This window comes from Apodemus sylvaticus, chromosome 10 (genome assembly GCF_947179515.1).
Source record: "Apodemus sylvaticus chromosome 10, mApoSyl1.1, whole genome shotgun sequence".
NCBI classification, from domain to species: Eukaryota; Metazoa; Chordata; class Mammalia; order Rodentia; family Muridae; genus Apodemus; species Apodemus sylvaticus.
The window spans coordinates 48186888-48210989 of NC_067481.1; the positions used below are offsets into that span (position 1 = coordinate 48186888).

General features: G+C 50.0%; 1 protein-coding gene across 1 annotated transcript in view; it reads right to left on the reverse strand.

Moving 5' to 3' along the window:
- The window catches only part of Slc43a2 (solute carrier family 43 member 2), a 45471-nt gene that overhangs the window by 12908 nt on the left and 8461 nt on the right, over positions 1-24102 (reverse strand). Inside the window, exons 2-8 of the mRNA XM_052196456.1 lie at positions 21684-21891; positions 20044-20099; positions 18751-18827; positions 4560-4652; positions 2775-2908; positions 2483-2685; positions 1992-2138 (exon numbers count right to left, since the gene is read on the reverse strand). Coding sequence (XP_052052416.1) covers positions 1992-2138; positions 2483-2685; positions 2775-2908; positions 4560-4652; positions 18751-18827; positions 20044-20099; positions 21684-21891 — 918 coding nt within the window. The remainder of the gene's footprint in view (positions 1-1991; positions 2139-2482; positions 2686-2774; positions 2909-4559; positions 4653-18750; positions 18828-20043; positions 20100-21683; positions 21892-24102) is intronic.

The window sequence follows — 24102 nt, forward strand, 5'->3', positions numbered from 1 at the left end:
CACTGTCATCAGACACACCAGAAGAGGGCATCAAATCCCATTGCAGATGGTTGTGAGGCACCATGTGGTTGCTGGGAATTGAATTCAGGACCTCTGGAAGAGCAGTCAGTGCTCTTAAGCGCTGAGCCATCTCTTCAGGCACTGCCCCCTCCCTCCTTTTTGAGACAGGGTTTCTCTGTGTAGCCTTGGCTGTCCTGGAACTCACTCTATAGACCAGGCTGGCCTCGAACCTAGATATCCGTCTGCCTCTGCCTCCAAATGCTGGGATAAAAAGCATACGCCAGCACTGCTCGGCTGAAAGTTTTTTTTTTGTTTTTTTAAGCGAAATACCAGAAGACAAGCTGTGTGTGATGGTAGTTCCAGTCCCTGGCTGAGATAGGAAGGAGGATCACCTACTGTCTGAAGCCAACCGGGTCTACTAAGCAAGTTCTATGCCAGCCAAGCCTACCACATCTCAAAAAAAAAAAAAGTTCTACTAGGTAGGTGGTCCACACTTGTAGTCATAGCTACAGGAGACTGAAGCAGGAAGGTGTCTGGAGAAGGGAAGCCAAGCAGCAAGCAAGACCCATCTACATACTCTCCCCAGCCCAGCAGGCCTCCAGCGCTCCACAACCTTGATGAGGCTGAAGCTCTCTTCTGCTTGCCCCCCTGGGTGCTGGAGTCATAGGCAGTCATCACTGCGCCCATTTATGTGATGTAGGTGTCAAGACCGCTAAGAAAGCACTCTACCACGTGAGCCACGTTTCTGCTCAAGACCTCATATCTTAAAAAAAAAAAAAAAAAAAAAAAAAAAGAAGAAGAAACGAAACGTTCCAGGGGTTTATAGCCAGTTGGGCGTTTATAGCCAGGCAGCGTGGTGCACACCTTGATCCCGCCAGCTCTCAAGAGACAGAGGCAGGGGGATCTCTGTGGGTGGGAGCCCAGTCTGGTCTACAGAGTGAGTTCCAGGGCTACAGGGCTACCCAGAGAACCGGTCTCAAAAACCAAAAACAAAATAAACAAATAAAAAAATTAGGAAATTATCATTGGATTCAACAAAGCTTGAGGTCTTTTTCTCCCATAAGGACCCTGAGGTCATTACCGGGCCCCTCATTACATTTGGTTTCTTTCCACTTTCTCTCCCCACTGAGAAGCCATTAGGTGCCTGGAGCTTTTCCTTCTGTGAAAGCAGGCCTTCCTGTCTCTACGGATAACTGGGATTTGGCTCCTTGCAAGGACCACTCTTATCTTTCCCTGGGTAAAAACAAGTTAGCCAACAAAAGAAAGCGGCAGGCAGGCCGGTGCGCCTGCCAGCAGAGGATTTGCTGAATGTGTTTGTCCTGCCTGCTCAGGATGACTAAAGCTGAGTCAGCCAGGCCCTGGGGAAGCCGACTTTCTCCGAGAAGCAAAGCCCCTCCTCAGCTCAAGGCCTGCTGCTGCTTTCCTGTGGGTTATCAGTTCTGTTTCCCAGAGAGAACAAGCCTCAACTGGAGTACTTCGTTCCTGGGAAGCCTCTGTTTTCCCTGGTTCCCAGGGCAGGGCAGGACATCGACCATAGAGTGGGCCCCCACTGACCCAGAGTTCTCAGTCGGGACAAAGGTCTTCCCTCAGCCCCCAGGTTGTGCAAATGCCAAGCCAGTCCCTTCGGCTCAGGGATGTGACGGGTGGGGCTGGGCTGCTGTCTTCTGCTCTGGGTGTTCTCAGCACAGACAGCCCTCAGCCCTCCCCACTGGCACTGGAAGCATTCACCCCACGCCCTAAACACACAACGCTATTTCAGTCCTCTCTCTCCACAGCTGGGAAACCCTGACGGGGACAGGAAAGAACAGTCAAGCTGGCCGTGACAACCTGGCGGGGCCTTAGACAACTTCACAGCCCTACTGATAGGATCTAGGTCACATAGTATGTCAGCTGGAGGGGCTGGAGGGCTTTATTGGGCTGCTGGGTGTAGCAGCTTTGCCCTACCCTGGAGGGATGCACCGAGGGAGGCCTCGGGGTGGGGGACACATTACCTGTCTTCTGGTCCCCGCTGACCAGGAACTCAAGGATGCTGTTCATGGCCCCCATGTAGAAGATGAGCCGCAGCTGCGTGACACACATGGTAACCAGGCTGAGCAGCAGGATGGGGCTGAACACACTGTGCATGAACGAGGGGGCCGCTGTGGGAAGAAGGTGCAGGGCTTAGGGCCAGGAAATGGGGCCCTCCAGCATCCAGGGCCTGGGGAAGGGGCGCAGGGGCCATGTGGGCACTGTGCTGGAGGTGAGGGGCAGCAAAGGCCCTGCTGAGGTCTATGGTCTTGGTGCTTATCAGCAGACTCCATAAGCTCCCTAGAACTCAGAGTGAATCAGATACCTCTCCCGCTTCAGGACAGAATAGGTATGCAGTGGAGAAGATACCCAGAGCCTCGGCCAATGATTCCCAAACACGGGGGGCCACGGGCTACCCCTCCCCCTGCCCCCAGATCTCCTGGGTCAACCTGGAAGGGTGTTGTGCTTTGGGTACCTGCAGCATCAGGCTGGCACTTCACCTCCAGGTCGACAGTGGACAGGCACAGCTTGTGGCCCTCCTGCAGGGCAGCCTGCTCCTTGGCAGCCCGCATGGAGCTGCCCACGCTCAGGCGGCGCCCCACTGTGGTCACCTGCTTGTAGAACTGCTTCCCTGTGATCTTGTGGTCAAAGCCTAGCCAGCTGAACTTGATCTTCACCCTAGCAGCCACAGGAAGGGTGTTTGTTGGTTGCTGCCTGGGCATGGCTGGTATGAGGGGAGGGGAGGGCAGACAGCATGCCTAACTTACGAATAGTCCATGTCCTCCGGCCCTGGGAAGGGCTCTAGTGGCCAGTTGAAGAAACAGTTGAGAAAAACCAGGCCAGAGCAGCCAGCCCAGACCACTAGGATGATAATGAAGGAGGCGCCAGCGTCATAGATGAGCTGTTGGGAGAGTCGGCAGTGTTAGCAATGGGAACCCAGACAGGCACTGGGCAGGGAACCGTTGGGAGCTAGCTCCCACTGTGCTGGGCCCTAGAGAAAGGCGAGAAACCCTGTGAGCTGAGCTGTTTGACTGTTAGAACCCCCGTGTTCTGTTAATCCCAATCTGTCTGCACCTAGAGTCCAATGTGAACCCAATGTCAGCATCTTAAAAGGTGACTGAGTTATCACTGTCATGTCTGTCTCGCTGCGTCACAGGGAACAATGCTGGCTAGGATTTTTCTGCTTCTTCTGAGGGTTTTTCCCCTCTGTTTTGAGTCAGATTCTCATGAAGCCCTGGCTGGCCTCTAATCTTGATCCTCCTGCCTCCACATCAGAGTGTTTGGACCACAGGCAGCCTAGCTGTTCTGCTTGACTGTCCAGTTCCCCAGGACAGGAGCCTGCCCGCCTCATCCACTGGTGTTTCTCCGGCCTCTAAGTATACATACGGCGGATGCTCCAGACACTTGGGGGACTGACTGACATAGCTCCTTTGGCTCCTCTGTGGAACAGGTGTTGATGCTACACTGGGAGGGTGCTTCAACCAGGATCAGTAATGATCTGGGCAGAGGGCAGAGGGCAGAGGGCCAGCATTTAGAACCAATTGACACCATTTCTTTTGTCCTCTTCCAACTACTTTCTTTTGTTTTCTTAAGTATGAGAAATTAAACTTTGGGGCCCATGTGCTTGCCAACGTCTACCAGTGAACCTTACTCATGGCCCCTTATAAAACTCTGAGACAAGTGGAGACTAACTTGCCCAGGTTGCCCCTGAACTCCCCATCCCCTCCCACCTCAGCTTCCTTAGTAGGCGTGACTACAGGCCCCAGTCCCCACGCCCATCCTGATCATCCCTTTTTCTTCCCAGACCCAGCGTGAGGTCCTCTAGGTGCCTTCGCGTGTATCTGCCCAGCTCCCTAGGTGGAGGCCAGCATGTACACACAGAAGCCAAGGAGTTTTTGCTTCCGCCACCATCCGGGAGCAAGAGGAAGTTCCCAGGGTGGCTGGCCAGATTCCTACCACCCAGCAAGCGGACCCCCAGGTTCCCAGCCTACATCTGAGCCCCCATTATCACAGCATCCCATATTCCTGAAGTGGGCTCCACTTTGATGCCAGCGCTTGGAGAGAAGAGCCCTTGGTGACATTCTGAAAGGGCAACAGACTAGGGGGACCCAAGCTCAGGAGACTCTGAGCCCAGGCTTCTTCCTGCAGCCATGGCACTGCCACAGGCTCAGAACCCTGCTGGGAGGGGAGTGGCTGAACCAACCTGGCTGGCAGACAGCAGAGCTCTGGCTGTGGGCAGCCGTTAACAGGCTAGAGGCTCCCGGAGGCAAGCAAACTCACCCTACCTTCCCTTCCCCAGACAGTCTAGGGTCACACACCACAGAACACTCAAGCCCCCCCCCCTTCCAGGGCCCAGTGGTTTTCAATTCTTGCTCCTGTGGTACCAGGTGCATCCTGCCTAGGTGGGAGGGGCAGTTGAGGGGCCTCCCCTGGTGTCACCACGACTTCTCCCTTCAGAGAGGCTGCAGTGGCCTAGGCAGAGGCCTCTGCCCAGATGCTAGGAAAAAGCGTGAGTTGTGAGGTGGAGAAACACGGGCTAGCCACACCCTCACCTTAATTCCTGGGAAGGTAACTGCCGAGGAAGCGTAGGATCCAATCATCAAGGCAATAAAGGTGGACCGAAGGTCACCGAACATATTGGGCAGCTGAGGGATGGATGGAAGAAAGGCAGGCTTAGATCACAGGTACACCTCACCTTCTGACACTGTGACGCAACACTGTCATCTGCAAAACTCATACCAGAGAACTACGCAACTGAGCTCACAAGAATGCCAGGAAAGTCTTAGGTAAGCTTTATGACTTTGTGTTGGGCTGCATTCATAGCTGTCCTGGGCTGTCGGACTCGCCTAAGGGGGAAGTGAAGGGAGCAGCTAGCAATGGCCAGGCCTCTCTCAGACACTCTGTGGAATTCACAGCACAGCAGTCTAGGCAATTGCCACGAAGCTTCCTTTCCCTTCCCGGACAGAGACAGAGAAAAGCCGTGACTGGCTGCACACTGCTCCACCACTCCTGATACCAGGGCCCTTACCATAGTTGCTGTATTTGAAGGAGGTGTCAGAGAGCACAGCTGTAGCCTTAAGCACCCCTCAAAGGGAGAAAGCCCGTTAAAAATAAGAATCTATTTGGGGAAATGAGTGTCATTTTATAAATAAAAATATCAGAGTCCCAGAAAGACCAGATGTCAGCAAAAGCTGATTCTGGTTTTCAGAGTTTGTTTCTGGAAGGCGCCAAACACAGTCCTAACAAGACAGGTGGCTCCCCAATTCCTGCCTGAGTTTTTGAGTGTGAGTAGAGGATTTGTTCCTGCCTGACAGGGCAGCGAGGCGACGCTCCCTGGGAGTCTCCTAGCACCTCCAGAAAGCAAAGATTAGGAAGGCTCTGCCTGCTTTCAACACAACCACGCTGAACAGGTACAGAGCAAGACCAGGCCCATCTGAAGTGACTTCAAGGCCAATCCTCAATGGTTCTGCAGAAACTCAGTCCTGCTAAGGCACCACGGTCTGGGCTGGAGCCACCACTCAGGGGTTACGAGCACTTATTGCTCTTGCAGAGGATCTGGGTTTGGTTCTCAGACTGACAAGGTAGCTCATAGTCGTCATCCTTAACTCTAACACCTTCTTCTGGCCTCTGTGCTGCACACACTGAATACATACATTTATACAGAGACAAAAACTGTTAATCCCAATCTGTCTGCACCTAGAGTCCAATGTGAACCCAATGTCAGCATCTTAAAAGGTGACTGAGTTATCACTGTCATGTCTGTCTCGCTGCGTCACAGGGAACAATGCTGGCTAGGATTTTTCTGCTTCTTCTGAGGGTTTTTCCCCTCTGTTTTGAGTCAGATTCTCATGAAGCCCTGGCTGGCCTCTAATCTTGATCCTCCTGCCTCCACATCAGAGTGTTTGGACCACAGGCAGCCTAGCTGTTCTGCTTGACTGTCCAGTTCCCCAGGACAGGAGCCTGCCCGCCTCATCCACTGGTGTTTCTCCGGCCTCTAAGTATACATACGGCGGATGCTCCAGACACTTGGGGGACTGACTGACATAGCTCCTTTGGCTCCTCTGTGGAACAGGTGTTGATGCTACACTGGGAGGGTGCTTCAACCAGGATCAGTAATGATCCGGGCAGAGGGCAAATAAATAAAATAGCTTAAAAGAATGCTAGGCATGGTGGTGCACACCTTTAATTCCAGCACAAAGAAGACAGAGACAGGCGAATCTCTGAGTTCAAGGCCAGTCTGGTCTACAGAGTGAGTTCCAGGATAGCCAGGGCTATACAGAGAAACCCTGTCTAGAAAACCCAAGAAAAGTTACCACAACAGGCCATGGATAGATTTCAACACACCAGAGCAAAGCAAATCCTGCCCACAAGCAGCCACAACTCCTCTCCCAACTCAGGAACCTGCACCGTGTCTTCATCAACAGTGCTATCAGCACTGGGGACAACATTCTCTTGAGAGTTATGTCCACCTATCTCACTAAATTCATCCCATGCGTGTGAGCAGAAGCAATGCTTCTTTTCTTACTATTTGAGTCCTGTTTATTTAGTCATCATGATTGTAGCCTGAGTATATCCAGAAGCCTAGCACTCCGACAGGAAGAGAGGACTTAAAATCCTAGGCCAGGAGGCTTCTTGCAAGACTCTATCAAGACTAGAGAAGGCCACTGTAAGCCCATTCCTTGCTACCAAAATGGGGTTAGCTTGCTTGTCTCTTACTGTTTTGGCTTGGTTTTGCTTTTTTTTTTTTTTACTTTATTTATTTATTTGTTTTTGGTTTTTCGAGAGAGTTTCTCTGTGTAGCTCTGGCTATCCTGGAACTCACTCTGAAGACCAGGCTAGCCTGAAACTCAGAAATCCGCCTGCCTCTGCCTCCCAAGTGCTAGGATTAAAGGCATGTGCCACCAATACCCGGCTCCTGGTTTTGCTCTTAATTAAATAAATAAGCAAAGAACATATATCAAAAAAATTTTTATGTCTATGCTCCAAGATAGAAAGAGGCAGGAGGATCACTAGAAATATGAGGCCAGCTTGGTTTACATAGTAAATTTCAGACCAATTAGGGTTACACAGCAAGGTCCAGCCTCAAAAACAAAATAAAACAAAAACAAAAAAGGGGGGTGGAGAAGCTGGGTATGGCAATGTACACTTTTAATCCCAGCATTTGGGTAGCAGAGGCAAGTGGACCTCTGTAAGTTCGAGGCCAGCCTGGTCTACATAACAATTTCCAAGACAGCCAGGGCTACAGAGACCCTGCCTAGGTAAGTTAGTGTGACAGACAGCTCCTGGGTAAAGGCAGCTGCTGCCGAGGCTCACATCGGGTAAGGAGGGAGTTAACACTCACAAGCTGCCCTCTGACCTCCCGGGCACACACGTCTGCACACACAGACCCACGAGCGTGGCCGCTCTATGTCACAGTAATAAGTGTTGGTGAGAACTGGGAAGAGCTAGCATTAGCTTCCAGGAGAAATACAAAGCTACAGCTGCTTTGGAAACTGCTGGTTTTTCAGACAGTTAAAACAACCACATGACCAGGACATTCCACTCCTAGGTAATTCATTCCTAAGAGAAATAAGAACATGTGCTGAACACGAATGTTTAGGATAGCATTCTTCATAATAGCGAGAAATGGAAACAACCCAATGTTCTTCAAGATGAACAGATAAACAAAAGGCACACGAGACAGAGAGGAGAGCAGACACGCTACACAGGTGCGGCCCGGGAGACGGGGAACTAAGAGAAAACAAAGCCAGCACAGAAGAGCACACCTGGAGCCACTGCTCCTCCTGGCACCCAGACAGCCCCTAACAACCTCCTAACAACACCTGCAACTTCAGTTCCAGGGGATCTGATGCCCTCTACTGGACCCCACGGGTACTGCATGCATGTGGTACACATACATGCACACAGGCAAAACACCTTTACACATAAATAATGTTTTCTTTAATAGCACATGTTATATAGATCCATTGCACAAAATGCCCCAAAGAGACAAACCCAAAAAGACAAAGAGTATATCAGTGACAGGCAAAGGCGGGGGTGGGGTGGGGTCAGGGCAGGATTTCTGTTGGGGCGATGTAGGTGACTGAAGTGAATATGCACCTTTAAATACACTAAAGCTCACTGAATATACATGCTTTAAGTGAAATGGTGGTATGTGAATTCTAGGTCAGTAATGCTTTTCAGAATATTAGTTAAGAAGTAGGATTGTTTTGGGAGCACCACAGGACTAATTAGGAACAATAGCAAATCTATAAGTCTTACAGTACGAGGCCAGGGTGATCAGCTATACTTTCTCCCAAATTCTTAGCACACAAATGACTTTTTCTATCATCTTAGACTTTCTGAGAAGGGTGGGAAGGGGACACAATGGGCACAGGAGACAGGAAACGTGACATGGTCAGGTGGGCATAAATATGCCCAGGTGGGCACGAACGGTAACTGCTCACTGTACACCTGCACCGGAGGAATGCTGTCATTCAAGGACACACTCGTTCCCAAACGCAAACAGGCGGCAAGGCACCCTTGTAGGAAAGGTGTCCACCCTGGGGAGATTTAAAAGATGATACCTCTCTATGTGGGAAGAGGAAAATACATCTGCAGGGAATTCTAGTCCGATCAGGACAAGTGGAGAAAGTTAGAGATCAGAGGCTCCAGAAGAGCAGTTGAGGCCTAGTGCCTGTCCTTCAGGCAGGGTTAAGCAGGGGAAACCCTGAGCAGGAACTCATTCACACAAGGCTATCATGCCCTTAGGGAAAGTTCCCCACATCAGAATCTCTCCTGGAAGAACCTCTTCAAAGGGAGGAGGAAACACCCCAGGAGAGCAGACCCTGGGTTGCTTGGCCCTTTTCCTTCTCCTTTATCTCAAGCCTGTCTTAACCCTTACCCAGGACAGAGGCTGGGTAACAAGGGCTCAAGGCGGATGCTGCGGCCCTGCTCTGATCTCCTTAGACCAGACTCCGAGCAGGAACAGAGAGCAGGTTCTCCTGTTCAGAAACCATTTGCCCTGGGCGGGGTCAACAGCAGGGGTTAAACCAGCCCTCTGGTCAGCCTGCCCTGAGCATTCCTTTTCTGATTAGTCTTTTGAGACAAGGTCCATGATCTTTTAATCTTGCTCCCCACCTTACCGCTCCCCCCCCCCAAGTCTTCCAAAATGCAGGTATGACCCGCCATGGATGACCACACCCAGCATCCTACCAGGAGGAGCATTACCAGACTGAGAAATTACCATGTTCTTCTGGCCCAGTGTGCCTTTCCTAGAGTAGCACAGCGCCTCAGGGCAAACCACATTACACAGCTTCCCACCAACATCTATGTCTTGTATTTTAAATTATGACTATTTTTTCTAGTTAGAAAAGGAATACATACCTACTATAAAACATTTGGAACAAAAAGACAACTTGTGGGAGTTGGTTCTCCCCTCCCACCCTGTAGATAGACCCTAGGGATTCAACTCGGGCCATCAGGCTTGGCAGCAAGCACCTTTACCCACTGAACCACCTCGCCAGCCCAGTGTACACTTTATAAACTGTCCTTTCTTAAAAGTAGCTGCGTGTGCCGGGCGGTGGTGGCGCACGCCTGTAATCCCAGCACTCTGGGAGGCAGAGGCAGGCAGATTTCTGAGTTCGAGGCCAGCCTGGTCTACAGAGTGAGTTCCAGGACTACACAGAGAAACCCTGTCTCAAAAAAACCAAATCCAAAAAAAAAAAAAAAAGTAGCTGCGCTGTGTTGCCCACGCTGGTCTTGAACTCCTGGGCACAAGAAATTTTCCTGCCTTAGTCTTTTAAACAGGATTGTACCACTGGATCCAGCTAATCTTTTTTTTCTTCAAGACAGGGTTACTCTGTATAGCAGCCCTAGCCTCGAACTCATGTAGACCTGCCTGCCTCTGCCTCTGCCTCCCCTGGGCTGGGATTAAAGGTGTGTGCCACCACACCCAGCTTCTTTATTCCTTTTTTAAATTTTATTCCACGTGTACAGGTGTTCTGCCTGCAAATATGTCTATGGCCCACCTGTGTGCAGGTACCCAAGGAAGCCAGAAGGTGCTGGACGCCCTGAAAATGGAGTTACAGGTATTTGTGGGCTGCCATGTGGGTGCTGGGAATCGATCCAAGCACTCCTAACCACTGAGCCATCTCTCCAGCCTGACACACTGTTTTTTACTATTGCTTATTTTTAAGATAGGGTTCCATGTAGCCCAGGTTAGCTTCAAACTTGCTATTAGGGTCTGGAGAGAGAATTCTCTGCCACTACCTTCTAAGAACTAGGATTACAAGAATGCATCACCTTTCTCCTTCTAACCTGATATATTATTATAAAGTGTTTTCTAAATGGTTTGCTCTTCCTTTCTGACACAATTTGAAATGACTGTCTCATATTTACGTACCAGGATGGCCTATAAGTTAGGAAACCACATCTCTGGTTTTAGACCCTAAGTCCTTTTATATTTATTCATAAAAAGGTTTCAGTCGTGGTGTATGGGACTCAGTACTGGGACTATAATGCAAGGCCATGCCCACGTCAGGCTCTACCACAGAGCTCCACCTCCAGCCTGCCTTCTCCTTTTCGCTTTAAAGGGCCTCACTGATTTGTCCAGCTGGCTCTGAACTTACTCTGCAGCCTAGGTAGGCTTTTAACTTAGCGATCTTTCAACCCCAACCTCCCAAGTCACTAGGATTACAGGCCCTGTACTGTCAGGCCTGTCTAATTTGTTTAAAAACAAACAAACAAACAAACAAACAAAACCAAGGTCTTCCAATATTAGCTGTGATGATCGTGAACTCACCATGGTCCTCCTGCCTCAGCCTCCTGAGCAGCGAGACTGTGAGCACGAGCTGCCACACTCAGCTCAGTGACTAGTCTTTTTTTTTTTCTTTTTGGGCTTTTTTTTTTTTTTTGAGACAGGGTTTCTCTGTGTAGCTCAGGCTGTCCTGGAACTCACTCTGTAGACCAGGCTGGCCTTGAACTCAGAAATCCACCTGCCTCTGCCTCCCAAGTGCTGGGATTAAAGGCGTGCACCACCACTGCCTGGCATCTGATTTCCTCTTAAATGTATAAGTTTGTTTTTGAGACAGGAATTCTGTACAGCCCTGGGTGTCCTGGATCTTGCTCTGTAGACCTGGCTGGTCTCAAGTACAGGGACTAAAGGCGTGCCCCACCCCTGCTCTTCTTCTTCTTCTTCTTTTTCAAATATTAACAAAAAGACATATTTCAAATAGGTGCTGAAGCTGGGCACGGTGGCGCATGTCTGTAGTCCTAGCAATGGGAGGGCAGAGAAGAGTAAGGAACATGAGGCTAGTCTGAGTTAAAATAATTTAACTCTGTTCCAAAAGTTCTCTGGGAAGCAGAGTGGGCAGGATAGCGCAAGTGTGTTTGGCTTGGGGGCTACCAGGGCTCACACTGGACAGAGGGCTGGGCAAGGAGCCTGAGGCTGACCTCGACTAATGAACCCCAAAGCATAAACACCCCAGCAACAGAGGAGGCACAGGAAAGGGGAAGGCTCACCCGCGTCCCTGTGGTACTGGTTACCTTGTGCCTAAGTGGTAACACTAATAGTGTTCTCTCCTTCAGGCAGGGTCCTTGTCTTTCCAAAGCCGCCTGCCTGCAGGAGATCTCCGTCACTGGTTGGCTCAGAAGCAGTATGGTCAGATTTCCTTCCCAGTAAAAAGCCTGTACACTAATACAACTATTTTTAGCACCTGCTTTCTATATCCTTAAAACCCTGAAAGCTACTGTCTAAATGGTCCTTGTCCGCGCTCATTCACCGCTTACAAAACTTGCAGAGTCTAAACCAGGCACGGTGGTGCGCCTGTAACCCCAGCCCTCCTGAGGGAGAGGCGGAAGCATCAGAAACTCATGGACATCCCTGCCAGCCTGAATTACGCAAAACATTTAAGGGACAAAAGACTCCCCCAAACTGGTCAAGGCCGACCTTAGGATTCAAACCTCTTGCTAGATGAAGGCCTCGCACAACACTTCTGTGTGGCTCTCAAGTCATTTCTCCTCGAATGCTGTCTCTTCCCTCACAGTATTCTTTATTCAGCACCCTGCCTGATTCAGCTCACTGGGGATTCTTATATCCCTTCAGACCTACCAGGTCTGCCTTCGGCTGACACCTGTGATCTAGGACCATTCCACCCAGAGATGTGTGCTTGTATATGGACCTGCCCTGTGTCTGTCCTCCCAATCCGGGTTCCCTGTCTCACTAGTCTTGTCTCTCCTTGCTTATTCTGTCTGTCCTCCTGCCCCTGCCCAGTCCTGTCAGCCATAACGGTGCTGAGACGATGGTGATGTAGTTAGTGCCGTCGGAGTGTTAAGCTGACTGCCTTAGTGGGGCCTCAAGGGCCTGCTGGAGGGGAAAACCAGCTCTGCTGCCAGACAGGAAGCTGGAGCCCTGCTGTGGCGACAGGTGCAGGGGGACGCTCTGCTCCACAGAGGCTGCCTCCTGGCTCCCTCCTGGCACACTCACAGGCAGGCAGGCAGGCAGCTTAACCCCCTCTCCCAGCTCCTGGTTGCTTCTCGCAACCACTTTGCTGCCTCTATTCTGTTAAGCAAAACCTGTTCTCTGTGCCTGCACTCCTGGGCCTCATGGTAGGCCTTCCCTTGCCCTGATGACTCACTCTCCCTCAGTCCCTCAGCTGTACCATAAACAGGCCCAGCTGTGTCACATTCCCAGAGGGGAAAACAGCAGCTGCAAGCAGCCCCTCCCCTGGTGTTCAGGCCACTGGATGAGAATCCCCAGAGGTCGTGACCAAAAACAGTTTTAGACAAGTCTTCCTTAGGAACCCTAAGATGTCCAAAGATGAGTCTTTTCACAAGAATCCCCAGGAGAGGCTATGGGACGAAAGACAGTCCTTTTGCATATCCAAGGCCTCCTGAGTCCATTCGCCCAGTGGATACTCCCTGACTCTCTAATGAAGTCACAGAGCCAAGCAGTGGGTGAGGGCTAACGTTCTAGGTCTGTGGTCCTTTCAAAGAGAAGAGCTTTGTCCTCAGCCTGTTGGTGCTGAACTCAGCACCCCGAGTTCAGTAAAGTCTGTATAGGCCAGGATCCAGTCTATCTGTCTTCTCCAGACTATCTACCCAGGAACTAGTCTGGACAAGCGGACTCAGTAAAGCTGGGCCGTTCCCTAACTGTAACAAGCAGGCACCCCTCAGCACACATCACAGTCCTTGCGGTCACCTTTCCGCTTCACTGGTACAGGGGTGGGGAGGGAAAGCTGCCTGCTCCTAGCCGCCTCCCGTTCCACCTGCCAAGCCCAGAGCCCCAGCGACACCCCCACTGCCTCCTGTCAGCTCCTGCATGTCACGTGGAGCAAATTCACCAGGTAGAACTCCTCTGAAAAACAAATGGCCAATTTCCCCCAGGCCAATGGCCATTTACTGACTGTTTTGGCTTCCCAAGATATGGATGGAAGTCAGAGGCTAAGTGGGCTCTGGTACTAGGAGAGGCCTACCTGCCTGGTACCTAGCTCTCCAGGTGGGGAAACAAGTGAAACTCTGCCTGCCGGTAACGGTAACTGTAACGGTAACTGTAACGGGGCTGAGCAGGAGGGCTGCTGGCCTCACATCCGCTCACAGTGGGCTGGCTATTTGCCTCCACACCTGTCCCTCGGGTCCTTAAAGAGAAGGATATATATGGACTCACGCCAATCTAATTCCCCTAGGGTCATTTATTCCTCCGGTTTAAAGCCAAACTCCAATGAATAAAATGGGAAAAGCCCACAGAGAGATTTTTTTTCCCCTACTGAACATTTTGTAACCACTCTTCTGTAAGTGTTTCAGACCAGAACTCCCCATCCGGCCCACACCGACAAGGGTCAGGGTAATGAAGTGGAAAAGATATGTTCACAATTTTGGCTGCATCTGTTCCCATCTCTAAGCAACCCAGGCCCTGGATTGTGGGGTGGCGGCCCAAAGACGCCACCTCAGCCGCTGGCCGATGTTTGTGCTTCAGCTGATGGAGCGAACTAAAGGGCTGTACAAACTAGAGCAAACAGACTGAGCGTGCTGACCAGATGTCCAGGGAAGCCCAGGCTCCACGCCGCGGGGCTTATGCCCGCACCGTGGATTGGCCTGCTCCTCCCAGGGATGCCCAGGCCCAGTGCTACAAGAGACCTGAGCTAACCAGCGATGACTGTTGGATAGCCTCGGAACTTCCACACTGGAGGAAAGGACTATGGCGTGGAGGACAGAGTATAGTGGTTCCCAAAGCTCTGTGAGGGGGGAAGGGGGAGGGGGGAGGGGAGGATGGGGGTGGAAGCTGTGGGACACCTCCTTCTGGACTGTGAGGAAAAGGCATCTTGCCAACTCCGGGCCCCTTGTCCACCAATGAGTATACAGCCCACAGTCCATGTCATACAAAGCCCTAGGGCCTGAGAAAGTCCCCAAATGAGGGTTTCCCTGACAACACATTCCCCCACATTCCCAGGTTATCAAGGAGCCATTCTCTGTTTAAAAGTCCTTGTAGATTTGATTTAGGGAGTTCTAAAAGCAACCTTGAAAACTCTTTTGTCCCCAAAATGAAAACACGGACAGGAGACACAAACAGAAAGCGCCATTGTGCTGCCAAGCGCCGTGTCTCTGGAGCTGGTCCTGGCCGTGTCTCTGGTGCTGGTCCTGACGCTTCTGCTTTTTAAAGGCCTGGGCTGTGTCAGAACCAGATTCAGCTCTGCTCAGCAGAAAGCACCACCAGCCCGGGGACATTGCCTAACAGCCTCAGTCTGTCCCCGATGAGCCATTTCCTATTCCCTCTCAGGGTTTATTCTCACAAGCCATCAGGTCCCGTGAGAAGGCTCACGGGACAAGGGAATGTCCCAGGAGATCATCCAGCTGGGGAAAGGGGTGAAGAAGGTGACTTAAAAAGTGCTTAGAGAGCTAATCTGTACAACTTGGGGGCAGGAGTGTCTGCAGGGGTGCCGGACCTCTGTCCTCAGGTGGAGAACAGTGTAGTGTCTTAGGGCCTCGAGACAAGAAGTTGGCAAATGTTTTTCCATGAAGGGCCAGACGGTAAACACTTCTGTCTTTGTGGGCCATATGGTCTCTGTCATGACAGCCCAAGCGCCCCTGTGGCATGAAATCATCCACAGACACAACACGTGAGCAAATCGGCTTGATGTGGTTCAAACAAAACCTTGTTTATAAAAAACAGGCAGACATTTGGAAAGGGCCTGGGGTAGCAGCTCATTTACCCCCAAAACCTAGGTCCAAGATAAAGATGTCAGGATGAGTCCTAGACATCCCTTTCAAGGATGGCTCCCCTCCTACCAAATGATTTACCCAGTGTCCACTCACCAGCTAACCTGGGCAGGTCCCTGAGGTGGATAGGAGAGCCAGGAGCTACCACGAAAGCAAGCACACTGACTTGCGCACGCGCACGCGCACGCGCACGCGCACGTGCACACACACACACACAATGATGCTAAAAGCAACTGACATTCTACAATGCCCCCGAACGTGTATGTACGCTGTTTGCTTGTCTAAGTGCACAGTTTTTCTGGAGCATATCATGGACCATATAGAAATCTAAAAGCCCTAGGTAAACCCTTCACTCCTACAGAGAGAAGGAAATTTGTATTTCAAAGAGAGTTTTACAAAGTATGAAGAAGAAAAAACAATAGGAAGGAGAATGAGATAAATGATACAGAGAAGCAATTCATTGAAAAGACACTGATGTTGGTGGCCAGGGACAGGGGACACATCTATAGTCTGAGCACCTGAGACACGGAAGCAGGAGGATCAGGAATGAAGGCCGGCATGGGCAACATGGCTAAGGTCAAAAGCAGCTAGGGCTACAGAACAACATAGAAGAGGTAAGAGGATGTCTTGTTAGGAAAGACAAAATTTATGATGCATCATTTTTCATGGTGTCAAATTGCCTAATCTCTAAAGGATGAAACATGTAAACGCCCCTTTAACCCCAGAACATAGGAAACAGGAACAGACTCTGAGTTTGGGGATAGCCTACTCCACACAGCAAATGTCAAGCCAGCCATGGCAACATTAGAGACCTTAAAAATAAATAAGACAGAAGAGGACTAGCAAGAGGGCTCGGTGTAAAGAGGAATTTGATTAAAAAAAAAGTTCATTCCCCAGAGCCCACATGGTTGAGGAAACCAACTCAGAAAGCCACCCTCAGACCACCTCAAGCTTCATGTGCACACGCCGGCAAACACACACGGCAAACAGATCAAACCAAACAAATAAATGCAAGAAAGCAAGTTAGAGATGAATGACATGGTCTTGGAGGGATCATGAAGAAGGCACCTTCAAATGGGTTTCTGAGACTAACTGCAGATAGTGGACTCCATTCTCGGAGTCTGTGTGAAAGCACACATTTAAAACATGCTAATCCCAGGGCCCAGAAGTTCTGCTTCCTAGAATTTATTTTACAGAAATACACGTACAGAAGGCTCGTTCCAACAGTGCTCATACAGGGACGTGCTGGCAGCCAACCTGAGCATCCACGGGTGGGGACGAGCTGCGTGAAGTAATTACGGTTTGTCTCTACTACAGGGCAGCCCTGACTGAACAACCGTGTGGTCTAAAGAGAAAGAATGCAGAGCTCCAGGGACTGGCAGGGAAATGGGAGACGCTGTGTAAAGCAAACTGACAGAGCTGAAGCCAGAGAGCGACACGGATGTGTACAGACTAAACAATACCGAAGGGCAGATTCTAAAATGCATGGCGGTAGACACGTACGGGGTAGTTTTTTTTTTTGGGGGGGGGAGCTTTTGGAGACAGGGGTTTTTTTTTGTGTAGCATCGGCTGTCCTTCCTGGAACTTGCTCTGTAGACCAGGCTGGCCTCAAATTTAGAGATTTGCCTGTCTTTGCCTCCTGAGTGCTGGGATTAAAGGCGTGCGCCCCCACTGCCTGGGAAGGATTTCTCGAACAGAACTCCCCACACAGTGTTTTTCACCTGTCTGCCTTTTGCTCTTACTGTGTGAGATGGTCTTGTAGAGCCAGGGTAGCCTTGAATCTCCTATGGAACTCAGGATGAATACTGTTACTGTCTGAGAAAAGGAAACAGAGGGTGACCTTGAACTCCTCCTAATCCTGCTCCTTCTAATCACAGAACATGCTACAGCTTAACTATCCTTTTTATCACTTCAGGAAGAGGGGCAAGGCCTCATTCTGTAGCCCAAGGTGGCCTCTGCACCCCCCCCCCCAAGTACTGGGATTACAGGCATATACCACCAGACCCAGCTCTTCTCTTTCTATAGATGTAGTGCTGGGGTACCGGGCACTGGGTACAAGTCATGTGCACACCAGGCAAGTGCTCTGCCGCTGAGCCACACCCCAGTCCAGCCCGCATTATCCCATCCCTCATGCTGAGTAAGCATATTCTGCATCTTGGTGCTTAAGCTCACAAGGCCCAGGACCATCTCAAACTTACATCCCTGAAGCTCAGATCTGCCCTAACAGATGCCCAGCGTTCCCACAACAACAAGGGCGATGCCAGGTTTATAGTTTTCATCTTGATAAAAAAGGGCTGGTGGTTGTCGTGTTGTCCAAGAACAAACAGGCCTGTGCAGGACTCCCGTTTCACATTTACACAACACAGTGGAATCTGTGTACTCTTCACAGTATGAACATATTTCTCACCGTTTAAACATTTGTTTCCTCCAGGATTATGAGAGGAGAGAATATATCTATTTTTATTTTAAATGCATCTGATTTAAGACAAACAAATAAATAAAATGCCCCAACAGATACAAAGTCAACCTCTCTGGCACCAGCAGAGGTAAGACCCCTGAGCCCCCAGATTTCTGTGGGCCACTCACCTTCAGATACTCACACCCAGGGCACACCACCCAGGCTGCCTACACTGGGCCTTTTTCACTGAACAGAGACCACAGTGAACTTTCCGTGTCCACAGACATAGGCCCACACAACTAACCCTCCCTGCTGGAGCAAAGTTTAGGAAGAGGGGACAGAAGACATGGCCCTATTGGGCAGGTCACAAAGACACCTACACTTTCTGGGGGCTCCTTCATCAAAGGGCCAGGAAGGTCCCAGGGATTTCTCAATAGCTTGACTCCTGACTTAAGCTTAATGGAAAATCAGAACCAGACTTCACCACAAACAGTAACGGCAGACTTTCGTCACAGGTAGACTGAGTAGGGGGATGTCCCTGTCGACAGAAGCCTGAGGGATACCCTTGCCTGGGTGGGCAAATCTGCAGTCTTCCCTCTGGCAAAGATGTTTCTATACCTTCTTTAACTTCCTTCAGCCCCCCCCCCCCAACCCTCCTCCCTACTTTAAAAGAAACCCCTTTTGTGGCATCCTGGCGGTCCTGCAAAGAGCGTGCTCAAAGTTCTAAGAAACAGTTCCACTTCTCTGGCCGGACATCTGTGCCCTAGTCAAGAAGAATGTGACAGTGTTGCCGCTTGGTTCTAGGCATCCCCTAAGGTGCCGGGTAGTTCTTGGACAGGTTTGTCTACAAATGGCATTGTTAGCTGGAGTTCCTGGAGAGCCATTGAAGATATTGCCTTCTCTAGACACGTGATTAATAACCTGTGTCCTCCATGGCAAAGGCCAGGCCAGAGGCAGTTGCAAGTCATCCCGGCAGACACAGCTGCCCATTTTGGGACTGGCTTTGCTGTCAGGCCACTGCACCCACAGCCCCAACACTGCTTGGGACATCTACGTATGTATGAGAATGTAAGAAAAGGACCCGGGAACCAACCATGCCCCAGATTCAGTCTCCTCGGCGGCGGCGCGCTCCTTGACGAAGCGGTACTCACTGTTAACGAGGTGAAGGTCATGCACATCCCCCCAAAGCCGTTCAGAGCCAAGGCGATGAAGATCAGCACAGAGAGCGCTGTGGGCAGAACACAGGCATGAGTGGGGGAATCCAGCAGCACAGACAGCTAAAAATAAGGGACAGGCCACTGAGGGTTAGCAACACCCGGGGAGACCCTTCTCACCCTCGTCCTCCTGTCTACCCTCTTAACTTGAGTTCTAGAAAAGACACCCATTCTCCTTTCTGTTAACCTAGCAGCAATCAAACGGCCACAAAAAGCTCCTCACAGATACTAAATCCCCAGGTTCCTGAAAACCAGTAGAGGAGCCTGGTGAAGGCGGTAGTGAACTTCAGGTCCTAGTTTGGTGTTGTTCTAAAAGCCCTAAACTCCTTGTCAAGGGACAGGGTCCAGAAAGGAGATGTTCCTACAGTGTTTGTCGAGCCGGCCTTGAGGGCTTGGTTCAGCTAGGTGTGAGGTATCACACCTGTAATCCTAGCCCTCAGGCAGAGCAAGGAGGATTGCAGGACTAGTTTGGGTTATCTCCTTGACAAGTGCTGGGAATGGTTTTCTCAATGGTAAGAGTGCTTGCCTGGAATTTGCAAGCCCGAGTTCAACCCCCAGTACTGAAGGAAAAAAAAGCGGAAGAAGAGCTACCTCAGTCTACCATGTCTGCATCGTGGAGGCCAGTCTACCATGTCTACACTGTAGAAGGCCATGTCTGTAGCTGGCCTGGTCTATGACAGGGTTTGCATAAGGTTGGGGATAAGACAGGAATATCACACTGGTTGTGGTGGTGCACACCTGTAATCCCACCACTCTGGGAGGCAGAGGCAGGCGGATTTCTGAGTTCGAGGCCAGCCTGGTTTACAGAGTGAGTTCCAGGACAGCCAGGGTTACATAGAGAAACCCTGTCTGGGGGGTGGGGGGGGGAAGGGGTAGGGTATGGGGTGGGGGGAACAAATCCAAAAAACCAAAACCAAAAAAAAAAAACCAAAAAACCAAAAAAACAGGAATGTCACACACCTGTAAGAGAGGGAACACCTTTCGTGTGTTTACTTGGGACGATTATTTAGTTACTACCCAGGCATCTGAAAGAGCTGAACCCTATGCAACAGCCCACCAGGAAGCAGCCATATCTGCCCAGGAGCTAAGTGAAGACAGGGCCATCGGATCCCTTCTGGCTTGAACAGGGAACAGCAAGCCTAATACAGCATCCACAGAGAGCAGTGAGCGCCGCTGCAGGGTGGGGCTTCTCTCAAGTTTCTGGCAGAAAGGGCAAAAAGGTGTACTCACAGTCTGGGTTACTTGCTCCATACGCAATCAGCAAGCAGGAGACAGCAAAGCAGGCACTGAAACCAAACAGAAAGTGTGCTATTTACACTAGGTTATCAACTGCTACTGTTACATAGTTACCCGGGGTATTTACTATGTGTTACAGAAAGTTTTGCAATCATCACTGAACAGTTCTAAGGAGACCTGGGAGAGGTGCCTCATGAGCTATGACGATAACCCAGCAGGATGCTGATCGTTTAGGACTTGCTCTCAGTGCTGAGATCTGAACCTTGGGTCTTCTGTATGTGACACAAGTGCTCCACAACTGAGCTGCATCCCTGGCCCCATCTTTTTTTTTTTCTATATTCTTTGTTTACACTCCAAATGATTTCCCCTTTCCCGGTTCCCCCCTCCCCACCTGGCCTCAGGCTGTAACTTAAAATTTCATTCATTTTGCCAGGCTGTGGTGTGGCATGCCTTTGATCTCAGTGCTTAGGAGGCAGCTCAAGGCCAGCCTGGGCTACAAAGGAAGTTCCAGGACAGCCAGGGCTACTCAGAGAAACTCTGTTCGCAAAAACAAAACAAAACAAAACAAAACAAAAAAAAAAAAACCCTTCATTCATTTTAATTGATTAATTTTATTTATTTTTTGCAGGGCTGGGGGTGGAACCCAGGGCTATGCACCTTAGGCAAGCACTCTACTAACTACTGAGCTTCAATGTGTTTAAAGCACATATTATTAAGAATGACATATGTGGTCTATAATTCATGTATACACATAATTCACACTAGATCAACACACATTAGGTAGAATTTCATGTGCAGCAATGCTCCTCCTCCTCCTATACATACACAGACACACACACACACACACACACCCACACACACACACAGAGATAACTATACACACACAAGCACACAGATATATATATACACATACACACATAGATATATACATACACATATACACATGGATACACTTGCACATACAGACATACACATAGATATACACATACATACACAGACATATACAGAGACACACACACAGACATATACATGGATACACACTTATACATACAGATACACACATAGATATGCACATACACACACAGAGTCACACACAGACACACACATACACCACTGGAGGGGGAAGAATGACACCTGGTTAATAATTTACATTTGCATTTATTTCTATGTTTTAAAACTATTTTTTTCCTGGACAAAGCGTAAGGCCTTTGAAAACCAATGCTCTTCTCTATTTACTTGGTGTTTGTAGGTGCACACACGTGTTGGTGTGTGCATCCCATGGCACGAGGACAGTGGTCAGAGGGCAGAGGCAGGAGTCAGTCCTCTAGCTTCTACCATGTAGGCTCCAAGGATAGAACAAAAGTCATCAGGGTTGGTGGAAAGTGTCCTTATCTAATGAGTCATCTTTGATGGCCATAAAAACTAATGTTATAGACAGGATTGGGTCCTGTGGCTTGCGTGTAGAAGGCATCAGGGTCTCAATGTCTACTAATTCTGTGCCCGATGCTGTAGTAACCTTGTCCAAGGTAGGCACTTAGGGAGCACTGCTACCACATCCCAAGATTCCCTACAGCAAGGGATGCAGCTCAAGGTATCACCCACCCTGACCCAGCCCCCCAGGAGCCCACACTGACCTGCCCAGAAGCCGGAGCTTCCTTGGGCCATACTTGTCCATGATGATGCCCAGGGGCAGGGTGATGGCGCTGAGCAGGAAGGAGCCCACGGTGAATGCCAGATTCAGGATCTCATCCTGGGCCTTGCAGCTGAGCCAGCCATTTACCAGGCTCACCTCCTCGTGCTCCGGCTCCGCGGTGCCCTCGACTGTGCCATTAGTGATGTTCTCTGTGTGTGTAAAGAAAAAGAACGTGGCAGGCTTCCCCAAAGATTGAAGAGACAGGTCGCCTTCAGGATTTTACCACCGAGAAAAACCAAAGCTCGCTGTGAGTGCCTTAAGGCTCTGGCAACCCAGACCCCTGCAGCAATAATGCAGACATATTTCAATATTTGTGGAGACCAGAGACTAGTCAAAGAATTCAATAAAGAAGCCTTGCTGGGCGGTGGTGGCGCACACCTTTAATCCCAGCACTTGGGAGGCAGAGGCAGACAGATTTCTGAGTTCGAGGCCAGCCTGGTCTACAGAGTGAGTTCCAGGACAGCCAGGACTATACAGAGAAACCCTGTCTCAAAAAAACAAAAACAAAACAAAACAAAACAAAACAAAAAAAAGAAGCCATTCCTCAGAAAACACAATCCTGTCTACACTTTCAAGGGCTTCACTTGTCCCTTGACACAGCATTAGTCCCAGATTAGGATTCTCATTCCAATTTGAGGGTAGATGCCTGTTATCTAAGCACGTTAGAGCTGAATGCAGTCGGATCAGGGGCCCAAGGTTATCCACAGATAAGGAGGCCGAAAGAGCAGTCTAGGCTACAAGAGACCCTGTGTCAAAGGGAGAGTGGGTGGAGGGATGGTGGCCTAGCAGGTAGGGACACCCACCACCATGCCTGAATTGGATCCTCGGGACCCTCATGTTAGCAGTGAGGACCGATTGCCAACGCCATCCTCTGACCTTTACTTGTGTCCTATGGTTTGCATGCGTGCACACAGACACTAAATAAATGTAATAAAGCAGGGCTGAAGCTGCGGATACTGGCGCATGCCTTTAATCCCAGTACTCAGGAGGCAAAAGCAAGAGCATCTTTGAGGCCAACTGGTCTACAGAAGTGAGTTCCAGTACAGCCAGGGCTACAGAGAAACCCTGTCTCGGCAGGAGGGGAGGGGAAGGGAAGGGAAGGGAGGGGAGAGGAAGGGAGGGGAGAAGAGGGGAGGGGAGGGAAGGGGAGGGGAGTGGAGTAGAGGGGAGGGGAGGAGAGGAGAGGAGCATGGTGTCAAGTGGAGGAGACAGAGAGACAAGTGGACCCTTGGTTCTCAGTGATCGATCAGCCTAACCTTACTTGGCAAATTGTAGGCTAATAAGAGATCCTGTGTCAAAAATCAAACAAACAAATCGAAGGTAGATGGTTCCCAAAGGAACAACACCTAGGGTGTCTATACATGTTTATGTACATATGTGCACATACATACATGCAGTGGGCATGAGCACACCCATGCACATACACAAGGCCACCTGGGCTCCAGAGTGAGAAATGTGATTTCTGCCAGGCGGTGGAGGTGCATGCCTTTACTCCCAGCACCCGGGTTGGATCTCCAAGAGTCCAAGGCCAGTGTGATTTCCATTCTAGAGTATCCTATACTCTACACTCAATAACAGTGGCTCAGGGTCTAGCCTTGGCTGTGGCTGTCTCAAACACTCTCAGTAGTTCTGTCCACAGAAACACACACAATTGCCAGGCGGTGGTGGCGCACGCCTTTAATCCCAGCACTTGGGAGGCAGAGGCAGGTGGATTTTTGAGTTTGAGGCCAACCTGGTTTACAGAGTGAGTTCCAGGACAGCCAGGACTATACAGGGAAACCCTGTCTTGAAAAAACTAAAAAAAAAAAAAAAGAAAGAAAGAAAGAAAGAAAGAAAGAAAGAAAAAGAAAAGAAAAAGAAAAAGAAAAAGAAAAAGAAAAAGAAAAAGAAAAAGAAAAAGAAAAAGAAAAAGAAAAAGAAAAAGAAAGAAAGAAAGACAGCCAGTAAGGAAGCACTTGGAAAGACAAGTGGCACAGACCATGTATCGCTTCCCACCACCATAGACTGTAAGTCAGAACCAAAGGTTGGCGTTCCCGCCCTGTTTTTGAGGGAGTGGGGATTGAACTCAGGGCCACGTGTATATAAGGCAAGCTGCCTACCACTTAGATACACCCCCCCTGCCTCAGTTTTTGTCTTGTTAATGGCACAGAGCTGTTTTCTTTGATTTACAGACAGGCACCTCTCTTACCGCTCTTACAGGCCCCACCCCCACCCCCCATGATGCCCATTGCCTGATGTGTCAGTCACACTACAACATGCCCCAAGCAAAGGTCAGCCAGGGTTAAAACAACACAAGGAGAAGTCCTGCACTGGCGGGATGGAGGGTGGGGACAAGCTGGGAACCAGACTGGGACCACTCC